The following is an 18529-nucleotide window of genomic DNA, read 5'->3' on the forward strand; positions in this document are numbered from 1 at the left end:
CAGCAGTGTGAGCAGCCTGGTTACCCCTGCACCCCTGGGACCTCCAGTATTATTAGTGGAGCATATCTTCCTACATATGATGGTGGACCGAGCTTCCTACTGCACATGCTCACAGGCCGCTGTCCTAACATTCTAGGACAGGTTTCTCTCAGGGAAACCAGGCATGCGGTCATATTAATTCTAGTGATTACCTCCCTAGACAAAACAAATGTGATTTGCTAATTCAATGTATTTAGGAATTTCTTTATAATAAGATTCCCTACAGTTATTTAGTTATTTCCATTCCCGGAGAAGTCCTTTAAAAATCTTTGTTCTTGGCAGCACTTCTCCCTGTGTAAGTAGGACCTGTGCTGCCAAGAACAATGACAGCCCATGTGCACAGAGCGGTCTGTTAGCGATCACTCTGTGTATCAGCTGGCCTGTCTAAACAGACAATTACAATACATGACCGCCGATCAGCAATTATATAGCAAGTCATGCCATGTGAACAAGCCCTTATGCAGGAAAGGCTACCAATCACTGATTAGGCCAGCCCAAAGTGAGCAGAGATTTCAATAAATATATTACAAGTTAATTTATATTGAATCTTTTCCCACAACCCAATACTTTGATCTTTTCAGCTTCTCTGCTTTCTACCATGTTTCCAAAAATTATACATCATTTCCACAATGAGAGATTCCCTTTAAGAATATATGGTAACCTTAAATCAGAACACAAAACTATATGATTAATATGACATATTGTGCAATATTGTAAAGTTGCTTGACTGCAGGATCAGTCTAGGAAGCTGTAATCTATGATGACAAGTAGGATGTGAAGGCTTGGTAAAGGATAAGTTACATCCCATCCCATATATTAGAAAGTGTTTCAGGTCTGTAGTACTCAATGCCATATTGTGACCACGCCTGGAAATAATCCAGATCCCAATGTTTCCAGAAGAAGTATAGTCACATCTAAAATCCTAAAGGAAGTTCCATCATATCGTGTGTGTAAAGAAGTATTATGTCCCATTTTATGTTTCCAGTTAATACATAAATACATGTAGATATGATTTACGTCAGTGGATTATGACTATTCCTCCAAATAAACCATTCATAGTATGAAAGCAGTGAACTTCTGCTTTGTGACTTATAACCATATGCTGATGGAGTCCAGATATACAGGAGTTTATGTAACGTATCCCGTGTCACTACACCCACTATTGCTTTGGAAATCAGGGCACCACCTTAAATGAGCAGGCTTGGGAAAACATACCATATATTATCTTGCTAGCTCAGCAGTGGTCCAGCCAGTCTGGTATCTTCATTTCCTCCAGTGGAGGTTGCAATCAGGTACTTGCATTACAAGCAAATTGTGTTTTCCTGGCCTGGATTCCTCATCAGGGCACAGAATAAGGAGCTGCGCTGTTGTACATTTATATGCAGTCTGTTTCCTGTTTGTGTCATTATTAACTTTAGAAGAATAAAATGAAAATCTGTGTGGGATCAGACTTTGTCTGGTTCTGCAGTTACGTGAGGAGAGTAAGAGTTATTGCTGGTTGGGAGTTGGAACCAGGAAATACATTGTGTTATATAAGAAGCCATATTGCCATAAACTCCTACACTGGGGGTTTAAATGCAAATTCAGCATTGGATTACTAACTGGTGGTCTCTGTTATGTGGACAAGTGTTCATCACATAGAAGAAACTCAAGGTGGCATTAGGTGAACATTGGCTAAAACGGACAATTTGGCAGGACCAACTGACTGCTTAATACATATAGTGGTGTCCTGACTCTCCTTCGATGGCAGATGTTAGGAAAAGGGATTGGGAAAGTTGGACTTCATCATACTCAAGCCATTGTTCCCTGGTAGAGTCTTTTAGATAATTATTCTCTCACTTCGAAGATGACATCAATCACTAAATATACACATGTATGGGGTTGTTGAGATGAATGCGCTTTCAGAGTGTATGACCACTAGTGATGAGTGAAGATGCTCGGATAATGTCTTATCTGAGCACGTTAGGGTGTTACCCGAGCATCAGGCAGTGCTCCTATATTACGATTGAGTCCCCAGTGGCCTAATGATTTCAGTTGTCAGACAGTCAACAGATGTGGGGATTGCCTGTTTGTTAGTGAATCCCCACATGCTTTGAGGCTGTCTGACAGCCGCAAATCATTTAGGCGGAGGGAACTCGAACATAATATACAGGCACTGCCAGATACTTGGATAAAACCTGAACATGCTCATATAAAACATTATCCGAGCACGTTCACTCATCACTAATGACCACCTTTAGTCACCACTTAGCTTCATATTCTACACATCAGAAGCTCTGCTATCATATAAAAAAGGGCCAGATTTCAGAAATAATGTTTTTAATCTAGTAAGATTTCCAGTGTGTTATTCCACATTGAGCAGAACATCCGTGTATTTTGCACAATTCTATATGCCAGAACATTAATTCCACAGTTGTGTTATGCGCCAATACACTCCTTTCACAGTTTTCCTAAGTACCAGACCACTCTTTCCATAGTTCTTCTTTGTGCCAATGCTCTCTTTTCGCAATTCCTCAAGCATCATACCACTCCTTTCACAGGTCTCCCATGTGCCAGACCACTCCTTTCACATTTCCCTTATGTACCAGACCACTCCTTCCACATTTCTCCTATGTACCAGACCACTCCTTCCACATTTCTCCTATGTGTGAGACCTCTGCTCCCACAGTTCTATGCACCAGACCACTCCTTTCACAGTTCTTGTATGTACCAGACCACTCCTTTCACATTTTTCCTATGTACCAGACCACTCCTTCCACAGTTCTTGTATGTACCAGACCACTCCTTCCACATTTCTCCTATGTATCAGACCATTCTTTGCACAGTTCTTGTTTGTACCAGATCACTCCTTCCACTTTTCTCCTATGTGGCAGACTATCCCTTCTACATTTATGCTATGTTGTAGACCACTCCTTCTACAGTTCTACTGTGCCTTGCGAAAGTATTCGGCCCCATGGAACATTTCAACCTTTTCCCACATATCCACTCCTTCAAACATAAAGATGCCAAAGGAAAATTGTTGCTGAAGAATCAACAAGTGGAACACAATTGTGAAGTCGAACGAAATGTATTGGTTATTTTACAATTGTGTGGGAATTCAAAAACTGAAAAGTGGAGCGTGCAATATTATTCGGCACCTTTAACTTAATACTTTGTTGCGCCACCTTTTGCTGCAGTTACAGCTGCAAGTCGCTTGGGGTATGTCTCTATCAGTTTTGTACATCGAGAGACTGAAATTCTTACCCATTCTTCATTGGCAAACAGCTCGAGCTCAGTGAGGTTTGATGGAGATCGTTTGTGAACAACAGTTTTCAGCTCTTTCCACAGATTCTCGATTGGATTGAGGTCTGGACTTTGACTTGGCCATTCTAACACCTGGATACATTTATTTGTTAACCCTTCCATTGTAGATTTTGCTTTGTGTTTGGGATCATTGTCTTCTTGGAAGACAAATCTCCATCCCAGTCTCAGGTCTTTTGCAGACTCCAACAGGTTTTCTTCAAGAATGGTGCTGTATTTGGCTCCATCCATCTTCCCATCAATTTTAACCATGTTCACTGTCCCTGCTGAAGAAAAGCAGGCCCAAACCATGATGCTGCCACCACCATGTTTGACAGTGGGGATGGTGTGTTCAGGGTGATGAGCTGTGTTGCCTTTATGCAAACGTATCATTTAGCATTGTTGCCAAAAAGTTTGATTTTGGTTTCATCTGACCAGAGCACCTTCTCCCACATGTTTGGTGTGTCTCCCAGGTGGCTTGTCGCAAACTTTAAACAACACTTTTTATGGATATCTTTGAGAAATGACTTTCTTCTTGCCACTCTTCCATAAAGGCCAGATTTGTGCAGTGTATGACTGATGGTTGTACTATGGACAGACTGTCCCACCTCAGCTGTAGATCTCTGCAGTTCATCAAGAGTGATCATGTGCCTCTTGGCTGCATCTCTGTTCAGTCTTCTCCTTGTTTGAGATGAAAGTTTAGAGGGATGGCCGGGAATTGGTAGATTTGCAGTGGTATGATATTCCATCCATTTCAATATGATCGCTTGCACAGTGCTCCTTGGGATGTTTAAAGTTTTGGAAATCATTTTGTATCCAAATCCGGCTTTAAACTTTTCCACAACATTATCACGTACCTGCCTGTTGTGTTCATTGGTCTTCATGATGCTCTCTGTGCTTCAAACAGAACTCTGAGACTATCACAGAGCAGGTGCATTTATACGGAGACTTGATTACACACAGGTGGATTATATTTATCATCATTAGGCATTTAGGACAACAATGGATCATTCAGAGAGCCACAATGAACTTCTGGAATGAGTTTGCTGCACTGAAAGTAAAGGGGCCAAATAATATTGCACGCCCCACTTTTCAGTTTTTTAATTTCCACAAAAATTTAAAATAACCAATAAATTTCGTTCAACTTCACAATTGTGTTCCACTTGTTGTTGATTCTTCAACAGAAATTTACATTTGGTATCTTTATGTTTGAAGCATGATATGTGGGAAAAGGTTTAAAAGTTCCAGGGGGCCGAATACTTTCGCAAGGCACTGTATGTACTAGACCACTCCTTCCACAGTTCTATGTACCAGACCACTCTTTCCACATTTCTACAAATCGGTTATCTAGTATTTGATACCATCCATTCACAGTTATGATATGTGCAAAACTGTTCCTTTCCTACTTTCTTAGAGTGCTCAATTTTCTTCTACGACCTTATCTTTCAATCAAACTGAAACTAATTGATAATAGAGAAGTGGCAGTCATGTATTATTTCTAGGATTTCTAGGAATTGGTCACTTAGCTGCATCATTGATAGATTCCCTTTCATTGGTGATTTGTTCCTGACTCCTATTGCCTTTATGGGATATATTCTCTATAGACTTCTTGACTAATTTACGACTCAAATTTACCAGCTTTCTTTCTATGGTAAAACTCCTCTTAATTATTGGCAAAATATATTCCTAGACAAAGACAAATTTTATTATGTGGTGCACCACCAACTCCCGGGTCACCTTTCTGTTAGAATTTGAAAGCTCATTACTTGGCCTAGTATGGATTATTTTCTTTGTGCCTGAGCCTCGAGTCACATTTCTCCTGTGGGGAACAGAAGTTAAATTCTGTTATTTCAGGTGGCCAGATTCCTATGTATTCATTTAGGGCTGCCATGACTTATAAGCAGAGAAAAGAAAACCGAACCATTGTACATTTATAAAATGCTCTGTTTTGGATCTTTTCACTGTATGCACTTGTGCAAGTTTAATATTTTCGTTACCAGTACTTACCTTGACTTGTAAAAATGTATTGTCTATATTGTATCTATTGTCTTCTTTTTGGAGAAAAGTAAATGTCCTTAAGTAGGTGGAGTGTACAATCGTAGTTCATGTTCAAATCTGTGCTGAAGCCTTTGTCACAGAGTCGGCAAAAAATACCAGAGAAAATTTTATAGCATGTTGTGCTATTTTGTCTGTGGGGTCCGTCAGGTGCCACACATTTTCATCAAGTGATGAATCTAGCAAAGCTATTAAGTTACAAGTGTGAACCTGGTCTTATGGCGAACATTACTGGAGTCTAAGAGCACACAGCCTTTGCTCTCAGGATTACCTACTTTGGAAATTCCTTTCTTTAACATAGGACCCTCAAAAATAAGCTGATCGCAGCAATCAGATGTAATCTGTGAGAGAACACAACTGCATGTCTTCAATTTCTCTATAACGCCACCATACTAGAAATGAAGCATTACACAGACCAAGAGACTGGCATTGGCAACTAGATGAGGATCCTGAATAAGGAAGCACATCTATAAGCTCCGACTTTGCTAATAAAATACTGAAAAATTGAGGAGCTGTATTGTCCTCTGCAGGAGAACAAATGTTGACATTAAAGCCAGTGGAGGTCTGCTTCTGTATTCTTTAAGGGGTATTTACTCTAAAAGATTATCACGAAGAATGCTTACCGTACTTCACATTAATTTTTGCAGTTTAAACAAGCTAAGGATCACCCAATGAAGAAGCAAAAGGCTTGTTCATTGGGTGAAATAATTTTTAGACTTGCTTAAAAATTATCATTCTTGGCAGCACATCATCCTGTGTAAACAGGACTCGTGCTGCCAACAACGGTAGCCTATGTGTATTGAACAATCTGTTACAGATTGTTCAGTGTGCATCGTTTACCATGACCACAGACTGCATGTGTAAACAGGCATTTAAATGACCGCTGATCATTAAACATTTATAGATCTGTGATCGTTAAACATTCACCAATCTGCAGTCATTTAGTTCCCTAGTCATTTCATGTAAACAGCTCCATAGTATATCACGACAATTGGGATTATTAAAGAAGAAGCAATCTCAAGTGGTAGGCCGCCTTCTGTTTCAATAGTCGATTGGATAGGTGATCTAATGCAGGCAACTGTATTATAAGGAGATAGAAAGGGTTTTTATACACAGTTATGGATGTAACAGATGTATTTTAATGATGATTGTACAGATGCCTCCTAATATTAAATTAACTATTATTTTATGTTAATGTCCATTTAATAATCATATTTTTTGATCTGTAAGCTGTACAGACTTCCTGATTCAGATAGCAAAAATCATTTTGACTTCCTGAATATTTCTGTAATAAGTATTTTTGGCGGTTATTGTCCAGCTGGTAGCATTGCATGCTTTCTAATAATCTTGTAAAGGAGGCCATAACCAATACATCAGTAGAAGTCTAAAAGCTGCAGTGAGTAAGGAAGTATTTAGTGAATAATCAGTACATTTTCAATTTTCATGGTAAGTCTACACCTACACATAGACTCTTCCTATTGTTTTATTGATTTCAAGACCAGAAATTGAGGGCTTTCTGTAGTACTCCTAGGAAAAAAAAAGTGTAGGTAGAAAAACCACAGTCAGGATTTTATAAAGGCTTGTTCTAAATGGTAATTAAAATGTCATTCCAAAAAAGTGGTGGGTGGTATAAAACAACTTCAGTGTAAAACTCTTATACCATGCTGGGAAAACAAGTCTGTGATCCTATCGACCACAATGTCACCACTAGATTTTCTGTAGACATCGGGAAATTTTCATGTATAAAAGTTTACACTGAAGAAATGCTGTGCATTAAAACTCTAAACACCTTAATTCTGTCCATTAAAGGGAATCCGTCCATAGCTCCAGTAGAAGTGAACTGGAGCTTGGAAAATGGCGTAAGCCTTTGAGCTACACTATTTCTAGAATGTGGCGAATTCTATAACATTGATTTATCGCATATTTAACCCTTTACATTGCTAAGAGTGAAAACTTAGTGAAAATCCTCAGCGTAAACTGACATTATATAGATGTCATTGACAACATACATGTAAATAAGATCTCTTCACATCTCATCCACAATACAGTAAAAGTCTAATATGCGGCAAAACAAAAATACTAAAAATCTACTGCTTATCTGATCTGAGTGAACTATTATGAAAAATGCACACTATATTATGACTATTGTTTGTCCCATCGATTGAGGTCTTTCGAGGATTCACACATCTTACACATATTCTTGTATCACTTGTAGAATCCCAATCCAAGACACTAAGTGAAAATTCTATAAAAGTCCACATTTAAGAAGCCATTTTTTCGTACATGAGTATAGAAGTATGAATAGGTATTTATTTGAGTAGAATGATTGTAGAACTAATTAATAATCTTTTGGTTACAGGGTTATATCTTATGTTTTGTTTACGTATCCTTTCTTCAGATTTTATAGCCGTTCTTTATTTTTTTATATTTCATGTCCTTCTTTAGAAAGTTGTGGTTTTTGGCTTCCAGTAGACGGGACGCTAACAGCTGTGCTTCACAGCAATCATAATTCTACGGCAAAGCAGACCACATCTAACTCAGCATATTTGGCCTTTTTTTCCCAACCCCAGAAAATTTAGGCGAGTAACCAACACATGAGAACAGGGTGAACGGTGAAAAAATATTCAAAAATAAAAACGTTTAGACTGACTACACCACGCCACTAAAGTGTGAGGTACATACACATATACTATTTTCATATTTATATTCTAAAAGTATTATTTTGCCTTGACACTACATTTTACACGGTGTGTTCTCTTAGATGGCATGTTGAGTTCAGATGTCTTTAGACACTTAAACATCACATGTGGGGTAGATGTACCACTGATGTTAAATATTCCTCTTTTTGAGTCACTTGATATAATCTATTAAAGGGGTTGTCCAATATTCTGACCATTTTTGGTAAAAGGGAAGCCTTCCCCGATTACCAGAGGTTGTCACGAATATGTATCGAGAAGCTGCACTTCCTGAGTATTTTGGTGCATGGTACTAGAATCCAGCATCAGCAGATGCAGCCCTGGCACCCAGGAATATTTAGGGGCAGGAAAAGAGTATGCAAAGGGTTGTTGCATATCAAAGTAAATTTAGGGGGTGAGAATGAGGGCATGGAGAAGTTTGTGGACAGTAAAAAAGGGGAATATTTACACCTTAAAACATTATCCCTGAGGAATATGTAAGGTTATCATCAGATGTATTAGAAAAGAAAGATAACCACATGTTGGCTCCTGGAAGGTGGCCAGTATACATATTACAGGATGGAACTGAAAATCTATCAAAAGAGGTCTGGTCTGGATAAAAGTGTGGTTTACTCCAATAGGTGGTCTTTTTGAGAAGTTTCCCTGTATTTTGTTGCAGTTGATATCATGTCTGCAAAACTGTGCCAAATCTAGGAGCATAAAACCAAAGGAAAATCTCCACCAGTCCCTATAAATGCTCTTATACCATGTGTACAGTTGTGGCCAAAAGTATTGACACCCCTGTAATTCATCTCCACCGTTATTAATCTAAACCAATGCTCAGGATTCAATATGATTGTTTTATGCCCGATCATTTGTCTGCATGTTATGACCCAATTTTTTCTCTCTCTGCTATAACTTGTTACAATTTGATACTGTATGTTTAAACTTGTTAAATTCAATAAAAAGAACATTGAAAAGAAAAAAAGACACCCCTGCAATTCTGTCAGATAATACTCAGTTTCTTCCTGAAAATGATTGCAAGCACAAATTCTTTGTTATTATCTTCATTTAATTTGTCTTAAATGAAAAAACACAAAAAGGATTGTCCTAAAGCCAAATTGGATATAATTCCACACCAAACATAAAAAAGGGGTGGACAAAAGTATTGGCACTGTTCGAAAAATCATGTGATGCTTCTCTAATTGGTGTAATTAACAGCACCTGTAACTTACCTGTGGTACCTAACAGGTGTTGGCAATAACTAAATCACACTTGCAGCCAGTTGACATGGCTTAAAGTTGACTCAACCTCTGTCCTGTGTCCTTGTGTGTACCACATTGAGCATGGAGAAAAGAAAGAAGACCAAAGAACTGTCTGAGGACTTGAGAAACCAAATTGTGAGGAAGCATGAGCAATCTCAAGGCTACAAGTCCATCTCCAAAGACCTGAAGGTTCCTGTGTCTACCAGTGTCATCAAGAAGTTTAAAGCCCATGGCACTGTGGCTAACCTCCCTAGATGTGGACGGAAAAGAAAAATTGACAAGAGATTTCAACGCAAGATTGTGCGGATGTTGGATAAAGAACCTCGACTAACATCCAAACAAGTTCAAGCTGCCCTGCAGTCTGAGGGTGCAACAGTGTCAACCTGTACTATCCGTCGGCGTCTGAATGAAAAGGGACTGTATGGTAGGAGACCCAGGAAGACCCCACTTCTTACCCCAAGACATAAAAAAGTCAGGCTGGAGTTTGCCAAAACTTACCTGAAAAAGCCTAAAACGTTTTGGAAGAATGTTCTCTGGTAAGATGAGACGGCATTCAAAGAAAAGAACACGGTCCCTACAGTCAAACATGGCGGAGGTTCCCTGATGTTTTGGGGTTGCTTTGCTGCCTCTGGCACTGGACTGCTTGACCGTGTGCATGGCTTATGAAGTATGAAGACTACCAACAAATTCTGCAGCATAATATAGGGCCCAGTGTGAGAAAGCTGGGTCTCCCTCAGAGGTCATAGGTTTTCCAGCAGGACAATGACCCAAATCACACTTCAAAAAGCACTAGAAAATGGTTTGAGAGAAAGCACTGGAGACTTCTAAGGTGGCCAGCAATGAGTCCAGACCTGAATCCCATAGAACACCTGTGGAGAGATCTAAAAATGGCAGTTTGGAGAAGGCATCCTTCAAATATCATGGACCTGGAGCAGTTTGCCAAAGAAGAATGGCCAAAAATTCCAGCAGAGCATTTTAAGAAACTCATTGATGGTTACCGGAAGCGGTTGGTCGCAGTTATTTTGGCTAAAGATTGTGCAACCAAGTATTAGGCTGAGGGTGCCAATACTTTTGTCTGGCCAATTTTTGGAGTTTTGTGTAAAATGATCAATGTTTTGCTTTTTGCTTCATTCTCTTTAGTGCTTTTTTCATTTAAGACAAATTAAATGAAGATAATAATACCAAAGAATTTGTGATTGCAATCATTTTCAGGAAACTGAGTATTATCTGACAGAATTGCAGGGTTTCAATACTTTTGGCCACAACTGTATATAGGCTAATAAAATAATGAGTCAACTTCAGACACAGCATGGATGTGAATACCAAAAATCAGGCAGTCTTTTTACTCCCAACGAAAATTCAGCAGCAAAGTCACAGAAACAGCGTCCTTTCAGTGATGCATTTTTAAGCCCACAAAAATAGCTGTAAGGTGTCAAAGAGGACCTGTCACCGGGTCAAAAGTGGCCTGTTTCTGCTCTTGTTTTACTCCTGCTGCTCAGCTTATCGTTCTGATTTCAGAGATATAGACTTGTTTATTTACTAATGTTTATGGTCTTTACGAAAGGGGCGTTGCTTATAGGAGTTCCTTGGGGTGTGGGAGTCTTTAGACTGCTCTGTATTATTGCCCTTTGAGCAACGCCCTATAACAATTAGAACTAAATAAAAAAGTCCATATCTCTGGAACTGTAGGGCAGATTTTACAAAACTTTAGGGAATAAAATACGAGCAAAATTCTTCCACTTATGACCTGGTTACATGTCCTCTTTAAAAAAAATACCCACCTAATGTCAAAATATTGCTGCTGTTCTGTCTACGTTTCTAGGCAGAATTAAAAGGAAATACTGAAAGGTGGTGTTCACTGTGACTCTCTTCTGGGCTGTATGGTAGGACTGTATTCATATTTGGCAGATAAAAGGTTGATGTAGAGTAGTAAAACTGTCTGGAAGAAATACTGCTCTAGCAGATAAGACTCTATAGGGCCATCCAAAATGATTGACGTCATCCATTTCACCTCATGTGCCAACATTCGCATTTGTACAATCTCCTCGTTGTGTTTTCTTATAAATATTTGCCCTTCATGGAACATTTACAAAGGTTAATAGTTATCGCTAGAGTGACAAGAGAGGACAGTGATCTGAACTTTGGTGAAGGAAGCAAAGAGTACATGTGAATGGTAGAGAGCTTATGGTAATGTCGTACTGATAGGAGCATCTGCTGGGCCTGATAATGACTTTATTATGTTTGCATGTGGAAAGTTAGCACAGGTAGCAACAAGAAATGTCAGTCTTTCAGCACTAAATGTGCCAGTCCAGGTATGACTAGGTAGTGATGCAACAGGAAATATAAAGGTGGAGGAGTGCAAAGTTACGTTCAGAAGAAGGAAATGACTCAGACAGCAATAATAAGGACTTGTCTATCAACAGTACTTAAAGTGTAAGTGCACCGTCAGTCAATCTGTACGTACACATTGCTGAAATATTCCCCAAGAAATGTTTACAGTGGTTCTTGTCAGAATTTTCGATATTTCTGCATAAATTTAACTAAAAAATATATCAGATTTTCACACAAAGTCCTACGAGTAGATAAAGAGAACCACATCAAACAAGTGAGTAAAAAAATAATAGACTTTGTCATTTTTTTAACTGATGAACATGATCCAATATCACTTGTCTGTGAGTGACAAAAGTAAGACCACGTTCACACTTTCACTATTTGGTCAGTATTTTACCTCAGGCAAGACCAGGAGTGGAAAAATCTGAAGAAAAGTATAATAGAAACACGTCACCACTTCTGAATTTTTCCCCCACTCCTGGTTTTGGCTTACAAATACTGAGGTAAAATACTGTCCAAATACTGAACGTGTAAATGTGGCCCTAGTGAACCCTTACTTTCAGTATCTGGTGTGACCCTCTTATACAGCAATAACTGCATTTAAACATTTCCAGTAATTGTTGATTTGTCCTACACCTCAGCTTGGAGGAATTTTATTCCATTCCTACCTACAAAACGGTTTTAAATATGTTATGTTGGTGGGTTCTCTCCCATGAACTGCTTGATTCAGGTCCTTCCACAACATTTCTATAGGATTAAGTTCAGTACTTTCACTTGGCCGTACCAAAATTATAATTTTATTCTTCTTTAATCATTATTTTGTAGAATGACTTGTGGGATTTTTTGTTGTTCTGTTTCTGCATGATCCAGGTTTTCTTGAGATTCAGCTCATGGACAGATGTCCATTTTCCTTTAGAATTCATTGTTCCATCAATAATGGCAGCCGTCTTGGCAAGGATACAGCAAGACTGACCCAAACTATGATGCTACCACCACAATGTTCGCAGAAGAGGTTTTTATGCTGTAATGCAGTGTTTTTCTTTCTCCAAACATAGCAATCATGGTCTGTGATCAACTGAAAAGATTATTTTCGTTCTTAGAAAGATTTTTCACTTGATGATAAGTGGTCCCCAAAAGCTTTTATACTTGTAAAAGAACAGAAAGAGGTATTTGCCCCCTGGGGTCCAGCGAATACTCAGGTCTCTGTGTTTTGGCTAAAGCAACAATGTCATGTTGATAATGCGCATCAACCGCTCTTTTATGCACTGTCAATGTGACGTCACCTCGGCAGCCAAAATAAAGAGACCACTGGATCCGGTGAGGGTGAGCAGCTCTGTTTGTTATCTTTTACATAAAAAAAACCTTTTGGGGATCATGTTTCCTAAAGGAGAAAAAACCCTTTAAGAACTCGCGCAGACAGCCATAGATTCACTCATCCCAAAGAATCAGGCCGATTATGCAAATGACACTCAGATCAGAATTTGATCACAGTGTCAGTATAGTGCGATCCTATTCTCTCGGATTAGAGAATCGGAGCACACTATGATGAAAAGATGGAAAACTAAATTTCTCCATCTACTCCATTGTGTGAGTGTGTGGAAATCAGAATACACTCTGATGTCATTCAAGTGCAGTCTAAAGATTTACACATACTTTTTGACTTTTATGGCCGTGTGCTATCCAAATATTCGATCAAACGCAGACCAAGCAGTGATTTTTTTTCCCTCAGACAGGCTCTGTCCATGGGAAAAAAATCGTACATACGCATAGCCCCATAGACTAACATTGATCCAGGTGCAATTAGCCTATAATACAGCCATCTACACCTGCCCTAAGAATGAAAAATATATTTAGTAGAGAGATCACAGACCGTGATTGTCTGCAATAAAGCCAGGCTTTTTTGTCATAGGATGATTGGACTAAATAGATTTCTCTGAATAAAATATTTTTCATTCACAATCCATCTTAGTTTGTAAGAATATTCCCACGGCACTCATGAGTTGAATTAATTAAGATCATTCACCTGAAAGGCCTCATTTAGAAAAAGCGAGAGCTTGTCAGACAAGGCTCTCACTCTGTGAAAGAACGGTCTGTAGGAGCCACCTTGAAGAATGGTGTGGACCAACTATGATGTGCTGATGTACTGGGTAGTAGGTCCAGGATCTCATAGTGATGGACTCTCTACATGTTTAGTTATAGGGTACGCAGCCTAGTGTTTACATTCATAAGACTGTTTTGCGTGTCTCTATATGAAGACAATAAACTTGGCTGCAGAAAGTGTTGAATCTAAACCACTTTATTCAAGTTAATGGGAGCCTGACAACTGATACAACTGATTCATGCTGTCCAAACCAGGGGAGTTTGACTGCAAGATTGCAACCCAGTATATTTCCTCTGAAACGTTCACAGAAAATATAGAAGTTAGAAGATCTTGTCGAGGACCATAGCCAGAGACAAGACAAGATCTTGTAAGAGACCAGTCAATCACCTGGAGCTGCGCCGGTAAAAGCCAACTTGGAGATTTGCCAGACTAGTCTCGTTTCTAACTGTATTTTTTTCTGAAATACCTGAGCGTTTCAGAGGAGGCTATACCTGGCTCTGATTTTGGCTGCCCGAGGTTTGGACATGAGTCGCATGAGAGACTCCCTTTGAAGTGCTTTCTGTGGCAACCGTCTCTCCCAGATGATAATCCTGACAGCTAATTGACTTTCAATGTATCACAATATATATCCATATTCTCACTTTAGGCAGTGAACGGGTAAAAAAGCCAGGTCATTTCCAGCTGTGATTCTGCTACTTTAGTGATGCCAGTTGAAGAATTGAGTCTCTGTATACACACAGTGATCTGTAAACTTCCTGTGTAGCCCAAGCAGCTGTGCAATACACGCATTTCTGCAGGATACTTACTGACTTCAGACTCATAAAAAATGCACTTTCATATTGTTGGACAGTTCATGGTTGGGGCGAAGGAAGAGAATGCTACCCCCTCCCCCAGGTCAGACGTCCTCATAGTTCAGTATCAGATGGTTTGAGAAGGATATTTACCAACAGAGAAATTTGTCAACAGAAATAATTGATCAAATGATTGCATAATTAAAAAGCATTGACTTACAGTACCTCGTGAATAAAAGTAATATCTGTCATGTATAAATATATCATATAAATTATATGTACAACCATTTACATAGACCATTATCAACAAGTGCTCAGTAAGTTGCACACCAGTCTTGGGTTACAGTCTTCTGCTGCAGAGAACTGTACAATAGGAGCCCTCCTACATTAATAATGGATTGACCTTTGTCGTTCCCGTCATCCAGTTACCATTGCATTCTGTTCAACACTCAAGGATCAAAGTTCGTTCTCTGTCAAGTCCGAATGATTATTGGTAGAGAAAATGAATAGCTTTCTGAATAATTCAAGTCTATTTTCTCCCTGTTCCCAACTTAACTGGACCTATGGCAGACTCTTAAAAGGGATGATAGATTGTAATAATGTTAGAATCCAAAATTATTTCTAATGTTACGTGCAAAATCACTTTGAAATTACTTTTAGCTATACAGTTAAAAATAAGTGAAGGTAAAATTAATTACTTCCCTGTGTGTTGCCTCCGTAACAGCAGTCTGGATCTAGATCAAGTCCTACAACAGGAGTGAGGTTGGGCGATCTGTGGTGTCCGCTATGACAGCAGTCTAAATATGTAGTCTGAATCTTCTTAAATCAGAAGTCTGACTGTGTAGTATGGACCTCCATCTATAATAGCAGTCTAATTTCATGGTCGCGACTTCCTCCCTCCTTTAACATTCTAGATGCACGATCTGTATCTCCCTCAATTCCAGCACTCTGATTGTATCTTCTGGACCTCCCTCTATAACACCAGTTTAGCAGTGTAGTCTGTATCTACCCATATAAGAGCAGTTTATTCTGTATTGCTCCTATACTAAAAGTCTAGTCTAGATATGCTTATAAAAGATGTCTGACGGTAGTATGGACCTTCCTCTATAATAGTAGTCTATTTGCATGGTCAGAGATGAGCAAATTTGCTTGGGTTCCCTCTTATTCGGCAAGCTATAGCGCTTACCGAATAAGCTGCAGAGGAAACCCGGCTTCCTGGAATGCGCCAGCTGTTCGGCGCTGCAGCTGCATGTGTCGTGGCTTTGTATCAGGCATGACACATACATGGAGAGCCCAACAAACAGGCTCTCCCTGCATGTGTCGTGACTGTGACACAGCATCGACACATGCAGCTGCGGTGCCTGATCGGCCGACATGATCTAGGAAGCTGCTTATTCGTTAAGCGCTATAGCTTGCCGAATAAGAGGGACCCCAAGCAAATTTGTTCATCTCTAGTCAGGACCTTCCTCTTTACAGAACTCTGATTGCATCATCTGGACCTTCCCTATAACAGCAGTCCAGCAGTGTAGTCTGTATTGCCCCTACAATGAAAGTCTAAAAGTATAGTATGCACCCACAGCTATAACAGTAGTTTGGCCGTGTCGTCTAGATCTCCCAGTAGAACAGCAGTCTAGAAGTGTAATGTAGACTTTCCCCTATAATAGCAGTCTGGATGTATAGTTTAGACTTAACCCTGTAATAGCTATCTGTATATATAGTCTTGCACTCCCTGTATAACTGTAGTCTGGCTGTGTGGTGTACATCTCCTACTATAACAGCAGTATATGGGGTGCATGCTCTAGAACAGTCTGCTTCTATATTTTTGATCTCCCTTTATAGAATCAGTAATCGGAGGAGTAACCTGTTTTATTTTATTTGTCTGATCTAATTCATGTTTCTTACTTTGGTATGCTTTTCAGTTGATTGATTTCTTGTATTCTTTTCCAGTTTGTTTAGGAACTGACAACAAGTTGACACAAATTGGTTCGCCTGAAGATCATTACAATTTTATGAGGAGAATGTACAATGGATGTCAGGTTGTGCTTGGAAATCTGGAAATCACTCACTTAAAACGGAATTATAATGTCTCTTTCCTAGAGGTAAACAATTGAAAATCTGATTCTATGCTGTGTGCCGTCTTTTTGTTTGTTTTTAGGTAAATGTGGTTGTCAGTGGGCCATCAGCATAGGCCTCTTTCACACTTCCATCGTTTGGCCAACGTCGCAATGCGTCGTTTTGGAGAAAAAACGCATCCTGCAAAGTTGCCCGCAGGATGCGTTTTTTCTCCATAGACTTACATTAGCGACGCATTGCGACGTATGGCCACACGTCGCATCCGTCATGCAACGGATGTGTTGTGATTTTGCGGCCCGTTGTGACGAAAAAACGTTCAATGTAACGTTTTTTCGTCCGTCGGAACCGCCATTTCCGACCGCGCATGCGCGGCCAGAACTCCGCCCCCTCCTCCCCGGAACTCATAATGGGTAGCGGATCCGTCTAAAAACTGCATCCGCTGCCCATGTTGTGCACTATTTGCACAACGTCCGTCGGGCCGACGGTTTGTGACTGCCCCGTACCGACGGAAATGTGAAAGAGGCCTTAAAGGAAATCTGTCAGTAGGATCAACCCTCCTAAGTCGTCTGTATGGCATGCAGTTCATGGGAAGCCGAATAAAAGATATCTTGATATTTGCGATCTAATGTTTTATTCCAAAGAAATCCAAATTTGATGTAAATGAGCTGTTCAGGACTATGGGCCGGACACTGATCTCAATGAGAACCTGCCTTCAGAAAATATTTGATATAAAAGGGGACATTATCAGTGTGATGTGTAATGGCCACTCTCAGCCCTCGTGATCTGTTGCAATACAGCAGAGCTGTGAGAGCTGCAGCTGCTAATGTGTTTGTTATGAGATCAAGTTATGTTCTACTGTTCTTTCATAGTTACATGTCTCACACTGGTAACGGCCCCTTTTATTTCTAATAATCACTGGAGTCTGATTCTCATGCAGATCAGTGTCCGGCCCATAGACTTCTATGGAATAAGACATTGGATCACAGGTATCAAGGTATTTTATTCCTCTTTCTATGTCCTATATGCCCATATAGATGGCCTAGGAGAGTTGATCCTAATGATATGTTCCCTTCCCAACATGCTGAGTGTTCCGATCAAGTGCTGGTGTCAGCTCTATGTGAGAGTTGACAGCCTGCAGCAACGCCCACAATCGGTGCTATCACGTATTGTGGGCGTTTAACCCCTGTGATGCCACTGTCAATAGTGACAGCAACATCGTGGGGCATCACAGAGGGAGTGAGGTTGTCGATGGTCTCCATGGTGACTCCGGGTCCCAAAATGGCCATGGGGTCACCTAGGGACGGTGGCCTGTCAGCTCATGTTCAGAGCACAAGCTCAAAAAATAAAAAAAAGTATACACATTTGGTATTTCCACATCCAGAACAACCCAGCCTATAAAACTGCCTCACTAGTTAACCCCTTTAGTAACACAGTAAAAAAAAAAAAAAAAAAAAACAAGGCCCAAAACTGCTTTATCATCATACCGCCAAAGAAAAAATAGAATAAAACGCGATGAAAAAGACAAATCTAAATAAAAAGAATTATTTTTTCTATAAAATAGTTTTTATTTTATGAAAGTGCTAAAACACAAAAAACTGTATAAATGAGGTATCGCTGTAATCGTACTGACCTGAATAATAAAGCTGACTTATCAATTTTACTACATGTGGAACGGCATAAAAAAATAGTAATTCCTGAATTTCTATTTTTTGTTCATTCTGCCTCCCAAAAATTGGAATAGAAAGTGATAAAAAATTGTCATTTTCCCCCAAAAATGATACCAATAAAAATGTCAACTAATGCTGCAAAAAACAAGCCATAACATGACTCTGCAGAAATATGGAAAAATTATAGCTATCTAAATATGGAGACGCAAAAACTAGTTTTTGCAATACAAAGTATTAGTGTGTGACAGTAGCC

General features: G+C 39.5%; 1 protein-coding gene across 1 annotated transcript in view; it reads left to right on the forward strand.

Annotated features, from left to right (window-relative positions):
* Positions 1–18529, forward strand: part of EGFR (epidermal growth factor receptor) — a 250897-nt gene that overhangs the window by 145217 nt on the left and 87151 nt on the right. Inside the window, exon 2 of the mRNA XM_069730173.1 lies at positions 16484–16635. Within this exon, the coding sequence (XP_069586274.1) occupies positions 16484–16635 (152 nt within the window). The remainder of the gene's footprint in view (positions 1–16483; positions 16636–18529) is intronic.

This window comes from Ranitomeya imitator, chromosome 6 (assembly GCF_032444005.1).
Source record: "Ranitomeya imitator isolate aRanImi1 chromosome 6, aRanImi1.pri, whole genome shotgun sequence".
In the NCBI taxonomy this organism is placed as follows: Eukaryota; Metazoa; Chordata; class Amphibia; order Anura; family Dendrobatidae; genus Ranitomeya; species Ranitomeya imitator.